The sequence below is a fragment of the Mustela nivalis genome, assembly GCF_964662115.1.
Source record: "Mustela nivalis genome assembly, chromosome: 10".
Taxonomy (NCBI): Eukaryota; Metazoa; Chordata; class Mammalia; order Carnivora; family Mustelidae; genus Mustela; species Mustela nivalis.
The window spans coordinates 109,331,062-109,349,649 of record NC_139029.1 but is presented as its reverse complement, the minus strand read 5'-3'; the positions used below and the strand labels follow the sequence as shown (position 1 = coordinate 109,349,649).

Below are 18,588 nucleotides of genomic sequence, written 5' to 3'. Positions count from 1 at the left end.
GGATTTACTGTAAATCACTAAAAGGAAACAGGTAAAGATGAACATTGCCAGAAATCTTACAAAGTCCTTCTCAACTTGGGGGCCCTGGAAGCCCTCTCAGATCATTCTGGACATGTAGTGGAACTCCCCATGTGGGCCGGCCGGCTCCCACCTGTGATGGTGGGTTCTGGGCACTTCGGAGTTGTTCTGTCAGAATGGCCCCAGGCCCTTCTGGATGAGGAAGGGACTTCCTAGATGTCTTTGCTCTTCTGTGATCTTGATCCCTCCTGAAGACTTGGCTCTTACACTCATCTCTGCAATTTCTAGAGGGCTCCCAGACTACCCCAGGCCTCTCTCAGTCTGTGACTGATCTTCAAACTTGTCAGGCTAGCCCCAACCTCAGGGAACCTTGGTTTCTTGACCTTCTGAGTTAAGGGTCAGGGGCCAGGCTGAGTGATGTGAAACCGAGGGCACTCAGAGGGGGCTGCCCTGGTCTTGCTCCCCTCAGGAGTTGCCGTGAAGGAATACAGGCTCAGTTACCAGCTTTCTAATTTCTCCAGAAAAGCTAATATAAAACCAGACTTTTATGTTATGTGAAACCTTCCAACCTGCAACCGTTGCCCCTAATTTATAAGTACACAGCATACACCAATTCAGATGCCTTTGCCTGGATTTTATCTGGCAGGCTGCTTGATGATGCCAGCTGGGTATAAGTTCATGTCTGGACCTTCTCACACTACTGCTCTCCCGGGAGTCCGCTGCTCTTCTGTTCGGGTCCCATCTCTCTGACTATCCCCAAATAGTCCTCTTTTTATGGCTCCCTGAGGGAGGGACCCTCCTCAGATGCATTTATATCCTGGACACTCACCATGGGCACTTTGGAAAGAAAAATAACTGTCCAGTGTTGAAACTGATAAATCAATTGCCTTAAGAGTTTTTCCCTCCATCCTGTTGCTAAGAGGTTTTGTCTGTGCTGGTCATGGGACCTGTGAATGAACAGCCTGGGGAAAGGCAGAGGCTCAGCCTCAGGATAGCCAAGACTGGAAGGGGTGAGGGAGGCTGCCTTCACGAAACCAGGGCATGGGATGGAGCTAAAAGAAGTGGTTGCTACGGACTGTGCCCAGAGGGGCCCTGACTGGGTGGGCTGGTGGGTGTTGCCTGGGGGAAGGGTGAGCAGGGCTGTGGCAGACCTTGTGTCCAGGGGACCTGGGCAGCCGATAAGCAGACACTAGATCCTGGTATGATCATTGCACTAATGGAGGGGGTCCCAGCAGAATACAAAGCAGGGACTGCGCCGGGACTGATGGGGACCTGCTCTCCTCCTCTGAGATGTGAGCGCCCCTACCCCAGCTCAGCCAGAGTTTCTATTTGTGAACGGCCAAGAGGCAGAGAGTTGGGACCTCTAAGCTCGGAAAGTGACAAATCCTGAATGGGTGTGTGTGGGTGTGTGTGTGCATACTCAGGGTAGGGCTCCCAGTTCCCAGCCAGGTCTGTATGTAAAATCCTTTCTTCTTCAAACCCAGACGGTCACTCGAGAGATAGCACCTTCACATCAAAGGGACAGCCACATGGTGCCACTGGCAAATCTGCTTTTACGATCTTCGGACACAGAGTAAGGTCACATTGCCTTTTGAAAACATATCACACGGCTAACACAGATCCCATGATACCTGGAACCTTTTCTTCTCCAAAAGCTCTGGAACAGGGGTGTCAACAATCTATTGAATGAGTTCAGGGGCCAAGTCTGTGAGGCCTCCAAGTACAGGTGACAGTGGCTTCACTAGCTGCTGCGGTGCGCCCCGTATTCTGCCCACTTTCCTCAAGTCACGGGCATCCCAGTGGTAGAGTGTGTGTCTATCCCATGGGCATGGAGCCAAGTCCTGTGGCCCTGACACTCCCTGGCATGGGCTAGGGGAGGAGGGTGTGAAGGCAATTCCTCTTCAGGCCTCCAGGAGGAGCCTCCTCTAGGCCTTGGGAGTGGGCTCACAGGATGAGTCAGTGGTCGACTAAGTCCCTGGAGGCCTTGAATAGTGACCTTACAGGGTAGCCTCCTAAGACTGTCCCCTTCAAGGTCCCACCTCTGTGCTTCCCAGGCAAGGAACCCCCTCCTTTTTTGGGGCAATTTCCCCTGCCAGCTTCCTTGTAGCCCGCCGTCTCCACCTCCCCTTCTCTCCAGCCAGTCCTCAGACCTACACTTAGTCCCCATGCGGAAGGCCCACTTCCTTCTCCAAATTCTTCCCGTAGAGTTCCCAGAGCCCATAAACCCTGAATGATTAGCATCTGTCAAAAAAAAAAAAAAAAAAAAAAAAACCCAAACCAAAAAACCAACCCAGAACAGTTCTTCCTTTTCTGGGGTATTGTAGGGCACTATTTCCCACCAGCTCGGGGAGATAAGAAGAACTATCCCATCTTTGAGTGGCAGGTAAAGATTAAGTTTGATATTAAACCAGCCTAACCTTTGATTCCCTCCTCAAAGCCAGGCTGCCCGGGAGTGCCTGGCTGGGGCTCTGCCTTGGGTTCTACGAAGTCAAAGGACCCATAGGGAGGTCCCTTCCTGAGGTCGGGGCTCCTGGTTCAGTGGGGCAGGGGAGCTCGGAGGATGTGGCCTCCTCAGAAGGCGGCTCTCCTGACCACGGCTGGGCACTGGGCCTTGGTGGTCCTGTCAGCAGAGAACAGTGTTGCAGCCACTCCCTGGTGTCAGAAAAGCCTTGCTCCCTCCGTTGGTGTCCCCTGCGAGGCTGAGCTGGCCTGGCTCCTGGCCACCGTGAAGCCCAGGGATTTACTCCTCTCGCCTACCTTCGGCCCAGCAGCCCGAGTCCCCGCTGTCTCAGTGCATACACACGCACATGCGCGCACACACACCCACACATGGGCACGTGTGCTCACTTACAAACATACTATGCATGGTTACACACACTTACACATGCACACACATACTCACCTGCTGGACTGGGAGAAATTACCAAAGAAAGGCTTTCCCCTCATCTTTCACAGTGTGAGGGGCAGTGAAGTCCGTGAAGGGAGGGGAGCCCATCACAGGCCATGTGCTGTAGCTGCCTTCTGGCCAGGGGCATCTCTGGCCAGGTGTCTGCAAGTGACATTGGTGTGATCACCCCCTAATGGAAGCAGGTGGAAAAAAATAAAAATTCTTTTGTGAAATGTTGATTTGATGGACATAAAGTTCAGATCAGTAGAGGAGTTTCAAGGGCAGGAATATTTGGCCATCCTCATCTCTACCGTATCATCAAATGAAAACAGATTTGAAGATTATAGATATTTTTTGGGTTTCTTATCCAACTCAAAAAGATCTAATGTTGCGATCACCAGACCCAAAGCCTTGCTGGGAAATCCTCATGTTTTAGATCCCTGCTTTGGTGCTTTACTGGAATACAGCATTACAAGGGGTGTCCACACGGGGTGCAATTCACCTCCTGAACTGCAGTTTCCGCAAAAAGCCAGGATCAGAGGAACCCACAGGACCAGGTCCACAGCCTCAGTTGGTACCACATCTGAGGGAGCTGCTATCCTCACCTCTGTGCCAGGGCCCCTGCAGCCTGCCTTGTGTCCCGGCCTTCGCCATGAGCATGGGGGCCATGGGGTCCGAAAAAGCCTGCTGTCCGTTCTCCACACCAGCTAATTCCAGCCACCGGGCAGTTACTACAAACTGTCACTGAAATAAACGCTCACATGGGACACCCAGCACGACTGGCTGGAAGAGGCGGGCATCAAAGTGCAGGTTGTCTGGCTGAACGGCTGAACGGCGGGCCACGTCCTGGTCAAAGACTGCAAAGACCTGGACTTGATCTTTCACGTAGCTCTTCCCACAGAGGCCGAATTTTAACTGGTCAGGGACGTGCTGCTGAGCTCCCTTCTGAACTTCCTGCCAGAGGGCGTGAACAAGCTCAGAATCAGCCTGGTCACTCTGAAGGAGGCGTACATGCAGAAGATGGTGAAGGTGTGCACGGACACGGACTGCTGGAGCCTGATCTCCCTCTCCAGCAAGAAAGGCTGGAACGTGGAGCTGAAGTTTTCGACTCCATCCAGTGCCAGTTGGAGTTTGACGTGGACTCACACTCGACTCTCTGCTCTTCTTCTCAGATCATCCTGGACTCTCTGCTTGTCTTCTACGACAGCAGACCCTGAACCCCATCTCCCTCCTGGCCTCACACATGCTGGCAGAACAAAAACATCATCCCCAACGCCACCAGTGTCACCTGTTACTACCAGACATCTCCCTACGTCAGTGATGGCAACTTCAACAACTACTACGTTGCCCATCCTCTGGTCACCTACAGCCAGCTGTACCCTACCTGGCTTCCCTCTAGCTAAGCTTGAGACCTGAAGGCTTCCACAGTGGGAATCCCAAAAGGGCAAGGGTTTTTAGAGAGGGGTGCCTCCTTCTCAGTGTAGGTGTTTGGCTTTTAAAGGGGCACTCAGCTCTGATTCTGCTCTTTTTTTTCCTTTGTGCACCCATTGGAGTGGGTCTACAGTCTTATCATGAGCCAACCCCAAACGGACCCGTTATTCCAGTGCCACTCTGGAAAATGCTATGGAATGGACGACCTCTTCACATCTTTCCAGGATCGACAGTAACACACATGTCCCCAACACCCGCACGGGGAGATTGGAGCTCCGTGCACTAATGGAATCTGGGAGAAAGCTTGGTCAGTGTCTCTTCTTTCTCACTCAAGCTGAGAGTATGTTTGCCCTCACATGGGATTCTCAGCTGTTCTATGAAAGTTGTGGTTGCAGTCTATTTTCTTGTACCGATTTTAGTCACGCAGAAAATGGTGGATGTGAGAGTGGTCTCGTGACTTCATTTTTGTTCAAGGGACTGAATTGCTTATGTTTGTTTCCTATTAGCAGAGCTGAGGATTTCTTTCCTGAACAAACCAAAGCTGGTAGCTGGAGAATTGAGATATGGTTGCAGTGGTTTATGGTTTAGCAGCTGTGCTCTCATGAGGAATTGCTTAGGAAATATCTCATGAGATATTGCTTAGGAAAAAAATGACCTTTGCTTGAAATGTAACTTCAAAACAAAATAAAATGTAGAACGTAATGTCTCTTGTTTTTGTTCGTTTTGCCAAACGCTTTGTTTTTATTTCATGCTGGGGCCGAAGGCCCATGGGTGCCCTTCTCCACCATTTCACCAAGAAAGTAGCACTGCCCACTCCCAGTCTCCCATGACCTGTCCCAAGGCCACAGAGCAAATGCCTAGAATCAGAATTGTTTTCTGAATCGAATGCAAAGTTCTCCAAGGGCCCTGAGGCTGCCTGGCTCAGCCTTGGGTCAGGCTGGCTCTGCCCGCAGGAGAAGCAGGGCTGGGGGTGTGCAGTGGGGTTGCACAGGAGAATTCCAGGGTGGTCTTCCAGGTGACGCTGGGGACAGAGCCTGGGGTACTTAGGAAGGCCACGGCTTCCTTCTTGTTTTATGCAGCCTGTTGTGATGCTCCCTTCGAAACAGAGCAGGGAGATCAACCCGAGAGCCTCTCTCCCAGTGGTTGCAGGTTCCATGTTTGGGCAAGAGTCGAAGACGTACAAAGTAAGAGGAGGGGTAACAGCGCTACAGTTCTAGTGGTTTCGACTCTAGAGTAGGCTCTTCTGAAACTCGGGGATGTTTGTGGGGCATGTCACAAATGGACAGAGGACTTGGAAGCTCTTTTTTTATTCCCCCATATTTTAGATATGGGTGAAGTGGATATTATTCTTGAATCTTGTTTCCAGTTGCTTTCCTTCGTCACATTTATTCTTACCTGTGGTGGCGGATTAATTTTTCCTGAGAACAGAAAGTTACTTCAGAGGAAATCAACAGCCTGAGTCTCCTCCCCTTACTTAGAGCATTTTGTTTGTATTCCTGACAGCACTGATGTACTCAGCTAACCAGAAACAATTAGCTACAACTCTGTAACATTTACCCCTAGCCCTTTACACTTAATTTGCCTTATGATTAAAACTTTACCAATTTCTTTCTTTTCTTTATTTTTTTTAAGATTTTATTTATTTATTTGACAGAGATCACAAGTAGGCAGAGAGGCAGGCAGAGAGAGAGAGGAGGAAGCAGGCTCCCTGCTGAGCAGAGAGCCCGATGCGGGACTCAATCCCAGGACCCTGAGATCATGACCTGAGCTGAAGGCAGAGGCTTAACCCACTGAGCCACCCAGGCACCCGAAAAAGAAGATTCTTAAGGTCCGTGTAGATTGCTGCAATCTTGAATTTGATAGCCCTTGGGTTTGGGTCCCTTTCCTCCCCTCTCCCTTTCTGTCCTTGCCTAGATTGCCATGCTGTGGAAGCACAAGGCTGAGGGCAGAAAAGGGTTTACAGGAGGGTGGGTGGACTGCCACAGTTCAAGGCTGGCCACAGTTTTCCCCGGGGAGCTAGCTGGGACCTTCACATTTATAATTGTGCACACACTAGTCAGAATGTTTAATGCTAGTTCTAATAGTATGGGGTAGGGATAACAAACACAGCGTAGGGGTTCTGAGGGAGCCTATCTCTGTGGCGGTGCTCTACTATTTCTCTAGTTGACCCTTAGTTCACTGTAGTGACTGAGACATGTCCCCCCACCGACCTTGTCTTTCTTCCACGGTTACTAGGAGTCACCTAGGCACATCTTGCTTTCATGGGGAGAGCCACCACTGCTTTCTGAGGGGAGGATGGCAAGTTGTTTTCCCAGAGTGAGGCTCACCTCTTTGTGTTCCTGCCAGCTGGGCCTGGGTTCCAACTGTGCTCTAAGGGTAAATTACAGATAGACACCGTTCTTCAGCAGGGGTCCCGGATGTGACCACTTCTGGGTCTGCAGACCCAAGGACTGGGTCTGGCACCCAAAGGGCTGAAAAGAGTCAACTCTAGAGTCCAGCCCTCTCATACACCTTCCAACTCTTGCCCATGACTTCTGCCTCTTTCTGCCCCCCTGCCTCCCACCGCACCTTACTCCCCCACCTGGGTACCTCCAGACATGATTATAAAACACTCGACTCTTAGAAAGGTCCCGGATCCTTATGCAATTATCTCCCTATTTCCTCACGGACTCTCTGGGCTTCACATGTCAGTAGTTGAAGGGGAAGAGTTTGTGAGGGCGTGGAAAGAAGGATGATTTGGTTCCATTTGTCCCTCTGCCAGTCTGACAAGATTCCACTAGAAGAGACAGAAATGGGGTGACATGTCAACCAGAAATGGCTAATCCTCTTCAAAAGATGTTTTGTTATATTAACTCACCAGGCACTTCTCCATTAATTGTAGGTTGAGTTTATCTCATATAAGTTATATGAGACTATATATATGGTTCCTGGACTATAGCTATGCTTATTTAACATTTAAACTCTAAATACTTCACACATTGCTGCATCCTGTGGGCTCAGTAGTGTGCTGGCATAGCTCCCAACCAATGTGATGAAGAGGAGAGTGACAGTAACAGCAAACATGCATTTTACATTCATTTACTCACTTAATTCCCCTTACAATCAAAACTAGGGACTAAGATTACTTAACTTGCTCCAAGGCACAGTCAGGATGTGAAGCTAGGCTGTCAAACTCTGAAGGGTAGGCTCTGACTTTCTTTCCCTGTGACAGACCCTGACAGACCTTGACTGACAGAGCCTGAAAGACCCTGACTGACAGATGCTGACAGACACTGATGGATCGTGGGCTACCAGAAGACTTCTCTTTTGAGGAAACCTGGGTGGATGAGAAGCTACCAGTAAGAGGACCTGTAGTTACCAAGCTCTTTCACCAGCCAGAGGCCATAAATTACTGCGTATACGTCTCCTTAGATGAGCACAGAGCCCAGCCCTAGCCAGCAGAAGCCAAATTTCAACAAGTTTTGTCTTCTTTTTAAGGGTAAGGGTGTCCTATTCAAATCACTTTTCTACCTGGGAATTCATACACATTTTTACTGAACGCTTTCTCTGCATCATACTAAATGCTGTGTATGGATTTGCTGTTTTAAGCCTCATATCCTCATGAGGTATCCATTATTTTTTAAAAAATTTTTACAAAAATTAATTTATTTAACAGAGAGAGAGTGTGATAGAGCACAAGCGGGTGAGGGGAAAAGGGAGAGGGAGAAGCACGCTTCCCACTGAGCAGGGAGATTGATGTGGGGCTCGATCCCAAGACTCTGGGATTAAGACTTGAGCCAGATACTTAACTGACTGAGCCACTCAGGTGCCCCAGGTATGCTCTATTTTAAAAATCCAACTTCTATTTTATCAAAGTAATTTCTTCTTCTTCTTCTTCTTTTTTAAAAAGATTATATATATTTATTTGATAGAGTGAGAGAGATTACAAGTAGGCAGAGGGGGGAGGGGAAGCAGGCCCCCTGCTGAGCAGATAGGCTGATGAGGGGCTCGAACCCAGTACCCTGGGATCATGACCTGAGCTGAAGGCAGAGGCTTGACCCACTGAGCCATCCAGGTGCCCCATCAAAGTAATTTCTTGCATAGAGTTTAAGGTTAAGCTTTATGGAAGTAAATTTTTTTAAACAGATTGTATTTATTTGAGACAGAGTGTGTGTGACAGAGTGAGAGAGCAAGAGTGGGGAGGAGCCGAGGGAGAGGGACAAGCAGACTCTGTACTGAGCCCAGAGCCTGATGTGGGGATTGATCCCATAACCCTGAGATCATGATCTGAGCCAAAATCAAGAGTCGGATGCTTAACTGACTAAGCCACCCAGGCCCCCACCCCCAAAGTAAGGTTTATTATTAAAGACAACATATTCCCGGGGCGCCTGGGTGGCTCAGTGGGTTAAGCCGCTGCCTTCAGCTCAGGTCATGATCTTAGGGTCCTGGGATCGAGTCCCGCATCGGCCTCTCTGCTCAGCAGGGAGCCTGCTTCCTCCTCTCTCTCTGCCTGCCTCTCTGCCTACTTGTAATCTCTCTCTGTCAAATAAATAAATAAAATCTTAAAAAAAAAAAAAAGACAACATATTCCCTTCACACTGCTCCGTTTTCCACTTCCATAGATTCAATCACTTTTAACTATTGTAGTGTTCCTTTGGTTTTTTAAAACTTGATTAAAATGATTTTCCATTGTTGGGTTTATACTCTGGGTTTATTTCCCTAATATTTCCACATTTTATTTTGAATTAGAACTTATGAAACTTCAAAATATTTAAGCTATATTTTTAATAGGAGCTTTGTAAGAATTTGTGTATTCAGCAATTAAATATTTGCAATTTCTATTATATTAAATTGTCTCTTAAACTAAATTTTAAAACTCAGTACTGGCACTGGGAGCCTCAATCCTAGTTTTATATTATTTTTTAAAATATCAGGAACTCACAAGATGGGACTGGGGAGGGAGACAAACCATAAGAGACTCTTAATCTTAGGAAACAAACTGAGGGTTGCTGGAAGTGTGGGGGGAGGGATAGGGTGGCTGGGTTATGGACATTGGGAAGGATATCTGCTATGGTGAGTGCTGTGAATTGTAAAAGACTGATGATTCACAGACCTGTATCCCTGAAGCCAATAATACATTATATGTTAATAAAAAAATGTATCACGAACTTTGGTCTTCTACTCTGTGATTTATTTGCCAATATTTAACCCCTATTTTTAAAAATTTAAATTCAATTAATTAATGAATTTATCAGTTTCAGAGGTAGAGTTTAGTGATTCACCAGTTGCATTTAACACCCAGTGCTCATCATATCACATGACCTCTTTAATGCCCATCACCCAGTTACCCCCTTCCCTGACCTACCCTTCCCTCCAGCAACCATCAGTTTGCTTCCTATAGTTAAGAGTCTCTTATGATTTCATCTTATTTTTCCTTCTCTTCCCCTATGATCCTGTTTTCTCAAATTCCACATTTGAGTAAAATCACAGGATAATGTCTCTCTGATTGACTTATTTCACTTTGCATAATAACCTCTAATTCCATTGGTGTCATTGCAATTGGCAAGATTTCACTTTTTGATGGCTAAGTAATATTCCAACATATATAGCACGTCTTCTTTATCCATTCTTCTGTCGATTTGGTCTCTTTCCATAGTTTGGTTATTGTGGACATTGCTGCTATAAACATTGGGGTGCAGGTGACCCTTTGGATCACTACATTTGTATCTTTGGGGTAAATACTTAGTAGTGCAAATGCTGGGCCATAGGTAGCTCTATTTTTAACTTTTTGAGGACCCTCCATACTGTTTTCCAGAATGACTGCACCAGTTTGCATTCCCACCAAGAGTGTAGGAGGGTTCCCCTTTCTCTGCATCCTCTCCAACATCTGTTGTTTCCAAACTTGTTAATTTTAGCCATTCTGACTGGTGTAAGGTGGTATCTCATTGTGGTTTTGATCTGTATTTCCCTGATGTCAAGTGATTTTGAGCATTTTTTCATGTGTCTGTTGGCCATCTGGATGTCTTCTTTGCAGACATGTCTGTTTATATCTTCTGCCCATTTCTTGACTTAACCCCTATTTTTGTATCAACATCACCCCCAGGCTTTTATCACAGATAAATACAATGTACACTCAGGAAATCACTCACTCCTCCTAATATCAGTCTATTAATTAGACCTGAAAACTTGCTACATAAAAACTTTTCTAAAAATTCATAAAATATTCCCTCTATCATTATCTATTTGGGATCATCTGTGCCACTAGCATTTATTCACCTAATTCTCTATCAATTGTCTAGTGCCACATTACAAATTACCTAAAATTTTAGCTCAAAATAACATTTATATAATTTCAGAGGGTGAGGAATTTGGAAGTGTGTTAACTCTGTAGTTGTGGTCCTGTTTCTCAGGAGGTTTCGGTCAACCTGGTGGGTGGGGTGGAGAGAGAGATCGGATGGGGAGAGGGAAAAAGGAAGGGGGGAGGGGAAGAGAGGGAGGGAGAGAAAGGGAGAGATAGAGATGGGGAAAAGGAGGATTCAAGATGTAAAGATGTAAGCTTTTTTTTCTTTTAAAGATTTTTATTTATTTTATAGAGAGAGAATACACAAGCAGGGAGGAGGGACCGAGGGTGAGGGAGAAGCAGACTCCCAGTAGAGCAGGAAGCCCTGATGTTAGCAGGACCCCAGGATCACGACCTGAGCTGAAGGCAGATGCCCAACCAATTGTGCCACGCAGGTGCTCCAAGATGTAAGCTTTCTATTTGTTAGACGTGCCATTAAGTCCCACCCACACTCAAAGGGAGTGGAATTAAGATGTAGTATAGTTAACATACAGTGTTAGTTTCAGGTGTACAATATACTGATTCAACAATTTATACATTATTCAGTGCTCATCAAAAATGTACTCCTGGGTGGGGGGATGGGTTAAATGGGTGATGGATTAGGAGGACACTTGTAGGGGGTCCCTGGGTGGCTCAGTTGGTTAGGCATCTAACTCTTCATTTCAGCTCAAGTCAAGACTGTCGTGAGATCAAGCCACGTCCGGCTCCACACGAGGCATGGAGTCTGTTTAAGAGTCTCTCTCTCGGGCGCCTGGGTGGCTCAGTGTTTAGGCCGCTGCCTTCGGCTCAGGTCATGATCTCAGGGTCCTGGGATCGAGTCCCGCATCGGGCTCTCTGCTCGGCGGGGAGCCTGCTTCCTCCTCTCTCTCTCTGCCTGCTTCTCTGCCTACTTGTGATTTCTCTCTGTCGAATAAATAAATAAAATCTTAAAAAAAAAAAAAAAGAGTCTCTCTCTCTCCCTTTCCCTCTGCCCCTCCCCACCACTTCCTTCTCTTAAAAAAAAAAAAAAAAAGGCTAGCACTTGTTGCCATGAGCACTGGGTGTTGTGACTAAATTCTGTACCTGAAATGAATATTACACTGTACATTAACTAACTGGAATTTAAATAAACTTAATTTAAAAAATAAAATTTATAAAAACTTTAAAGAGATAAAAACATTTATGCAAGAAGTTGTGGGAAAAATATATAATACAGTATCGGCCATTTAAACCACGTTCAAGTGTACAATTCAGTGGCATTAATTGCATTTATGATGTTGTGCACATGAAATGTAAAACTATTTTCCAAAGTTTTCAACACCTGGAACAGAAACCATATCCATTATGCAGTAACCCCTCATTCTCGGCCCCCCCCAAGCCTCTGCTAACCTGTAATCTACTTTGTGAATAAATTTGCTTATTCTAGGTATTTCATACAAGTGGAATCACACAATATTTGCCCTTTGGTGTCTGGCTTATTTCACTTAGCATAATGCTTTCAAGGTTCATTCACGTCAGAATTTAGTAATAGCATTCTTTTATATTCAAACAAATATATTCATATTTGTTTATCCATCCGTCTGCTGATGGACACTCCGGTTATTTCTACCTTTTGGCCACTATGAATAATATGGTAATGAACACTGGCATCCAAATATCTAAGTCTCTCTTTTCTTTTTTTAAGATTTTATCTGAGGGGCACCTGGGTGGCTCAGTGGGTTGAAGCCTTTGCCTTTGGCTCAGGTCATGGTCTCCCTGATTGGCAGGGAGCCTGCTCCGCTCTCCCCACTCTCTGCCTCTCTGCCTACTTGTGATCTTTGTCAAATAAATAAGATCTTAAAAAAAAAAAAGATTTTATTTATTTGAGAGAGAGAGAGAGAGCATGAGCAGTGGGGAGCAGCAGAGGGTGAGGGAGAAGTAGGCTCTCTCCTGAGCAGGGAGACCGACATGGGGCTTGACCCCAGGACTCCGGGATTGCGACCTGAGCTGCAGGTGAGTCTCTCTTTTTAATTCCTGTGCATTGCCTGGGAATGTGGGAGGAAAGAACAGGGTGTGACTACTAATGGGGCTGTCTTCTGGGGTGATGAAATTTTGAAACTAGGGAGAGGTGGTTGTTGTACAACACTGGAAATGTACTAAATGCCCTGAAGCATACATTTTATTTTATTTTAAAGATTTCATTTATTTGACAGAGAGAGAGAGAGAGAGAGAGAAAGAGGGAATACAAGCATGGGGAGTGGGAGAGGGAGAAGCAGGCTTCCCGTGGAGCAGGGAGCCCAATGAAGGGCTCAATCCCAGGACACTGAGATCATGACCTGACCTGAGAGCAGATGCTTAATGACTGAGCCACCCAGGCATCCTGAGTCATACACTTTAAAAGTTAATTTTATGCTATGTGACTTTCATCTTGATTAAAACACACATGCACAAAGTGGTTTCTCTTCACATCTACTGGGATGGCCATATATACATACACGTATGTGTGTATGTACGCATGTGTGTATGTATATATAAATATATAGATACAGATTTATTTATTTTTAAAAAGATTTTATTTATTTGACAGACAGAGATCACAAGTAGGCAGAGAGAGGGGTGGAAGCAGGCTCCCCACTGAGAACCTAATGCAGGGCTCCATCCCAGGACATTAGGATCATGACCAGAGTGGAAGGCAGAGGCTTTAACCCACTGAGCCACCCGGGTGCCCTGATTTTTTCATATAGTAAAAAATAAATAAATTCCATGTATAACTGTCTGATTGACTAATTTCACTTAGCATAACAGCCTCTAGTTCCATCCACATCAGTGCTAACAATAAGATTTCACTTTTTGATGGCTGCATATTGGATCCTTATCTTGTTCCTGATCTTTGCAGGGAAGCTTTCAGTCTTTCACCAAGTATGCTAGCTGTAGGTTTTCCATAGATACCCTTTTATTATGTTCTGCAAGTATTCCTAGTTTTCTTGAGTTTCTTCATGATAGGGCATTGAATTATGTCAAGTGCTTTTTTTGCATCAATTGATCATGTGGTTTTATTCCTTTGTTCTCTTAACATGGTATATTACATTATATTCTTTTGAACTACCCTTGTATTTCTGTGATAAATCCCACTTGGTCATGGTGTTTAATCTTCTAAAATGTGATGTTGAGGGAGGTGGGCCTGGGTGTTTCAGTCGGTTGGATGTCCAGCTCTTGATTTCAGCTCAGGTCATCTCAGGGTCCTGGGACTGAGCCCCAATTCAGACTCTTTGCTCAGCTGAGTCTGCTGGAGATTTTCTCTCCCCCTCTGCCCTTCCCCTCCACTTTAAAATAAATAAATCTTTTAAAAAATAAATGTGCTGCTGGATTTAGTTTGTGTTTTGTTGAAAATTTTTGCATCTATATTCATAAAGGATATCAGCCTATGGTTTTTCCCCCTTATCTGTCTGCAGTTCACTTAATTTTAAATCTGTAACTAAGATGAAAAATAAGCCAATTCTGTAATTCTGAGCTGATGTTAGTAGTGACAAAGAATATTATCAAAAGAAATTTTGAGGGATGCCTAGGTGGCTGAGTGGTCAAGCTGCTGCCTTTGGCTCAGGTCATGATCCCGGGGTCCTGGAATGGAGTCCCACATAGGGCTCCTTGCTCGGCGGGGAGCCTGCCTCTCTGCCTGCTTGTGTGCTTTCTCTGACAAATAAAATCTTAAAAAAAAAAAAAATTAAATCTTCCTGAAACATAAAATCCAAGACTTTAGTGATTTAAACTTGAGATTTTCTTGTGTCTACCATAGAGAATGCTGTATGGTTGGCATTGGAAAGAGGGGTTTGCCTAGGGTTCCATGATGGCTGGTTATTAGATAAAATAGTCATTTGGCCTCATGACTCCCTGTGATAGGTGGTCAGCATCTTGAGAAGGAAATGCGAATTGAAACATAGAACACAAAGGACATCTGCACCCTAAGAATAGGTTTTTCTTGACTTCCTTTTATGTTTCATTCCACCTTCCCACTGGAGAAAAAGTTAATTTTTAAAAATTCCTTCAATGTACTTTATTATATTTCCTAGGCATTTAGAAACCTGGGGTTAAGAGCAAAAGCTGGCTGCCTAATTGTTTGCCCTGATAGTTCAAAGGTATTTTAACACTGACCCACATCAATTCCCAATCTTTATTCAAACTGTTCCCTACTGGCCAGGGTAATGAGGGGAAACGGGCATGGAGGAGTATCTGCACAGCAATAGCTACACAGCAAGCTCATGACTGAGCAGAGCTGGCCCAGTTCTCAGGAAACCTCCCTCCTAAGCCACCTGCCCTCCAGCTTACAGATTTATAAAAAATGCAAGCTGATGAAGGCAAGAAAGCAAGTTTGGTCAAGCCTAGGAATGGAGTCTACTGCATAGCAGGGAAACCATTTTGCCCTTGCTGGCTGTGGAAGGCCCTGCATAAACAGCCGCCAAGCCTTTCCCGCGGCTGACCCTGTGCAGGTGCAAGCAGAACACCCGCAATACAGACAGCCCAGACACCAGCAAAACAGTGAGACGAAAACCTTACATGTGGATGGGAAGGAAGGTGTGCACATACGTAATAAAACCTGGTCCTCTGGGAATCTTTGTTAGGTTCTTTTTAGCTTGGATGATGGCCTGGTATGCTTTAGCAATTTGAAGTACCTTCTCTGTCTAAACTCCTTTCTACTAATTAAGTGAAACTAGATGGCAGTGTTGGCTCATTCCTTCAGCTTCACATTTTTACACATGCCTACTATTCATGAGAAGCTATGAGAGAGGCATCAAGAGCCCACAGGCTCCAGTGTCATTAGATGGAAGATCTGGAAGAGAGGCTGTTGCCAGACATGCAAACTACACAGATGCGGGCCAGGCACCTGCCCAAGCTCTGCCAGGATTTCCAGGAAGAAGGAACTGTTAGCCTCACCTTTACTGTGACCCTGATCTTCTGCTGGGGCCTTTCTTGCAGCCTGGAAACTGCAGGTGTGCCCCAGGGATGGGAATCTTCTCTGGGCTTGGCCATCCCAGGATCAATCCACTCTGGCAGTGGAGTCGTCTAGCTGATCTTTCAGCTGTGCAAGGATGACTGGGTACGGGGCTGCAAGGGTATCCCTGTCATTAGGTCGAGCCACAGGAAATTGTATTTGACCATTCTGACCTCTGAAAATGGCTATTTTGTGTGGTTCAACCTAAACTTTCTTAAGGGGAAAGAAAGGCAAGAAACCGAAGCCCAAACTATTGTCTGCAGTAGATTCTATTTGATCTATTAGAAGCAGAATAGGTTTCCTAGAACATTAGTCTCCCAATTCGTTTTTTCATCTTTCATCTTGTTTAAGGTTCTGTTATGGGGTGAACCATGTCCTCCCAAAAGGCATGCTGAAGTCCCAATTCCCCTACATCATAATGAGAACATATATGGAAATGGGGTGTTTTTAAGTAGGGTCCATGACCCCAGTGCAGGGCTTGAACTCATGACTCTGAGATCAAGACCTGAGCTGAGACCAAGAGTTAAATGCTTAACTGACTGAACCACCCAGGTGCCACAGAAATGGGATCTTCATCAAGGTAATGAGTTTAAAGCAAGGTCATTAGTATGGGCTCTACCAATGACTGGTGGCCTTATAAAAAGGGGAAATCTGGCCAGAGGGAAGATGATGGGAAGGCAGGAGTGATGCATCTACAAACCCAGGAACTGCTGAGGCTACCAGCAGCTAGGAGAGAGACTTGAGCAATCCCTTCCCTAGAGCCTTGAGAGGAAGCTTGGCCTTGTCTTGAGAGGGAGCTTGGCCTTGTAGAACTCTTGATTTTGTATTTCTGATTCCAGAACTGTGAGGCAATGAGTTCCTCTGTTGTTTGAAATCACCCAATATGTGATACTTTGTCATGGCAGCCCTGATGTGAAGGTCTGAATGTTTGTTCCCGCCACTGCCTTCGTGTGTTGAAATCCTAACACCCAACGTGATGTTATCAGTAGGTGGGCTGTAGAGAAATATGTAATAAAGTAGAACCCTCCTGTGTGGTTAGTGTCCTAATAAAAGAGGATCTAGAGAACCTCTAGCCCTTCCTACCATGTGAGGACACAGTGAGAAGGCATCAGCTCTAAGCCAGTTAAGCTAGCCTTCACCAGGTGACTGTGACTTTCTAGGTTTAAGAGCTGTGAACAATAAATTTTCGTTGGTTACTTTGTTCTGTATTTTGTTATAGCAGCCTGAATGGATGAAGATACCTGGGAAGTAAATACAGGTTCCTTCCAGTGAAGATCAACTATGCTGTTGGTTCACAACAGGACAGCTTATGTTGGTACAGCTATTTAATCCCTAGGATTCAGAGTTGAGGTATCATTCATTCCTATAGGAACTAGTTGTGCTTCCTACTGTGGCCAAAAAGATTTTGTTTGGATATAATAAAGCTAGCTTTATAATTTATCTCTCTCTCTCTCTCTCTCTCACACACACACACACACCTTCCTTCGGTTTTCTGGCATTTTCTAGTTTGTGTTAAGAGTTTCAATATAATTTTCTTCAGTCTGTAATGGGGAAGATACTATGCTTATGCAACCTTAAGGAGCCCATTCAAATTTAGTAGAACCAGAAACTTATTCTGAGGACACACAAAAAACTGCCGATACTGTCACAGAGAGTCCTTCCGTGTTAAAAGAGTTTAGAAGATGCGAACACCTCCTGGAGTTGTATTTCGAAGATTTGTTCAGGAAGATCAGTATTAGCAGGCTTCACCCCCTGGGGGGGCCTCAAAAGTGGGTAAGCGGGGCAGGATCAGAGACACCAGCTTCTTCTGGAGGAAAGGAGAGCCCAGTGCAGGTTGGTGCAGAATGCACCAGAAACTTTTATGGCGAACTTTTTTTAGGATCCAGTTTTACAAATAAGCCTAAACAAACAAAATAACAGAAGGTGATTATAAGCTGGCTGACTACAGTCGGATGGGACTTCTCTGAGTAGAAATGTATACATAAGGAAAGGGATTTTCACTCATATTTGTACCTTCCCTCTTTGGGCCTACTCTCCTTTCTTAGCCAAATTAAGAGTCAGCTTTTGACTATCCCAGTACAACAGCACCTCCAGGAACCGTCCGCTCCCACTTGGTCATTTTCATGGTTCATTACCACTTCCATTAGAGAGAGGGAAGTGAAAGGAGGTGAAATTACAACTAAGCCATATGGAACCTTTGATACTGAAAGCTTTAGGGAGACAGGACATATAACCACAGCCTGGAATGGAGTCTTTAAATTTGCTATGGATTCAAATTATTCAGGATCCTATTCCTGCTTCTTTTACCCATCATTTCTGCAAACAGCTACTAATTGGCAGGAGGTGGGGAGGAGGAATAAATATTAAGACACAAAAAGGAGTAATTGTAAAGGAAAAAAAATTAATAAACACAACTACATTAATGTGAAAAAAAAAAAAAAACAACTTCCATTCATAAAAAAGATACCTCAGAGCAAATAAAACTTACATACTGGAAAGTGAGGCTTGTATGTCCAACAAAAACACTAGTTTAATACAAAATAAAGAAAGAACTCCTATAAATCAGGTAAAAAAAAAACAATAGAAGAGGCTGAACAAATAGAAATTTTATAGAATGGGAAACTAATACAGTAGAGAAATAATATGATGAAATGCTCATCTTCATGGGTGATTAGGAAAATGCTAATCAAGATCACACAAAAATAACATTTTACAACCATTTCACTGGCAAAAATCCAGAAGTCCAACTTTACCAAATGCTAGCGAGGACAGAGCTCAACGGAATCTCATCTATTGCTGGTGGGAGTATAATTTATTAACAGCTTTAGAAAGCAAGCTAGTTTCCTCTCTGAAGCTGAATACTCCCATACTCTACAACCCAGAAATTCTACCACCTATATGCCAAGCTCTTGCCCGTGTACACCACCAGAATGCTCACAGCAGCCCATTCACGAGTCCAAGGCCCATGGGAGACCTGAGTGGCTCAGT

The 18,588-nt window shown here is 45.1% G+C and overlaps 1 protein-coding gene across 4 annotated transcripts in view; it reads right to left on the bottom strand.

Annotated features, from left to right (window-relative positions):
* Positions 1 to 6,162: 6,162 nt before the first annotated feature.
* Positions 6,163 to 18,588, bottom strand: part of THEM4 (thioesterase superfamily member 4) — a 53,285-nt gene continuing 40,859 nt past the window's right edge. For 2 of the 4 annotated variants that reach the window (XM_082685805.1, XM_082685807.1), the window contains one exon: positions 11,796 to 17,500. In XM_082685805.1, the coding sequence (XP_082541931.1) occupies positions 17,460 to 17,500 (41 nt within the window). In that variant the 3' untranslated portion in view covers positions 11,796 to 17,459. Of the gene's footprint in view, positions 7,113 to 11,795; positions 17,501 to 18,588 lie in introns of those variants that run through there. The other 2 variants (XR_014299440.1, XM_082685806.1) reach the window with 2 other exon arrangements.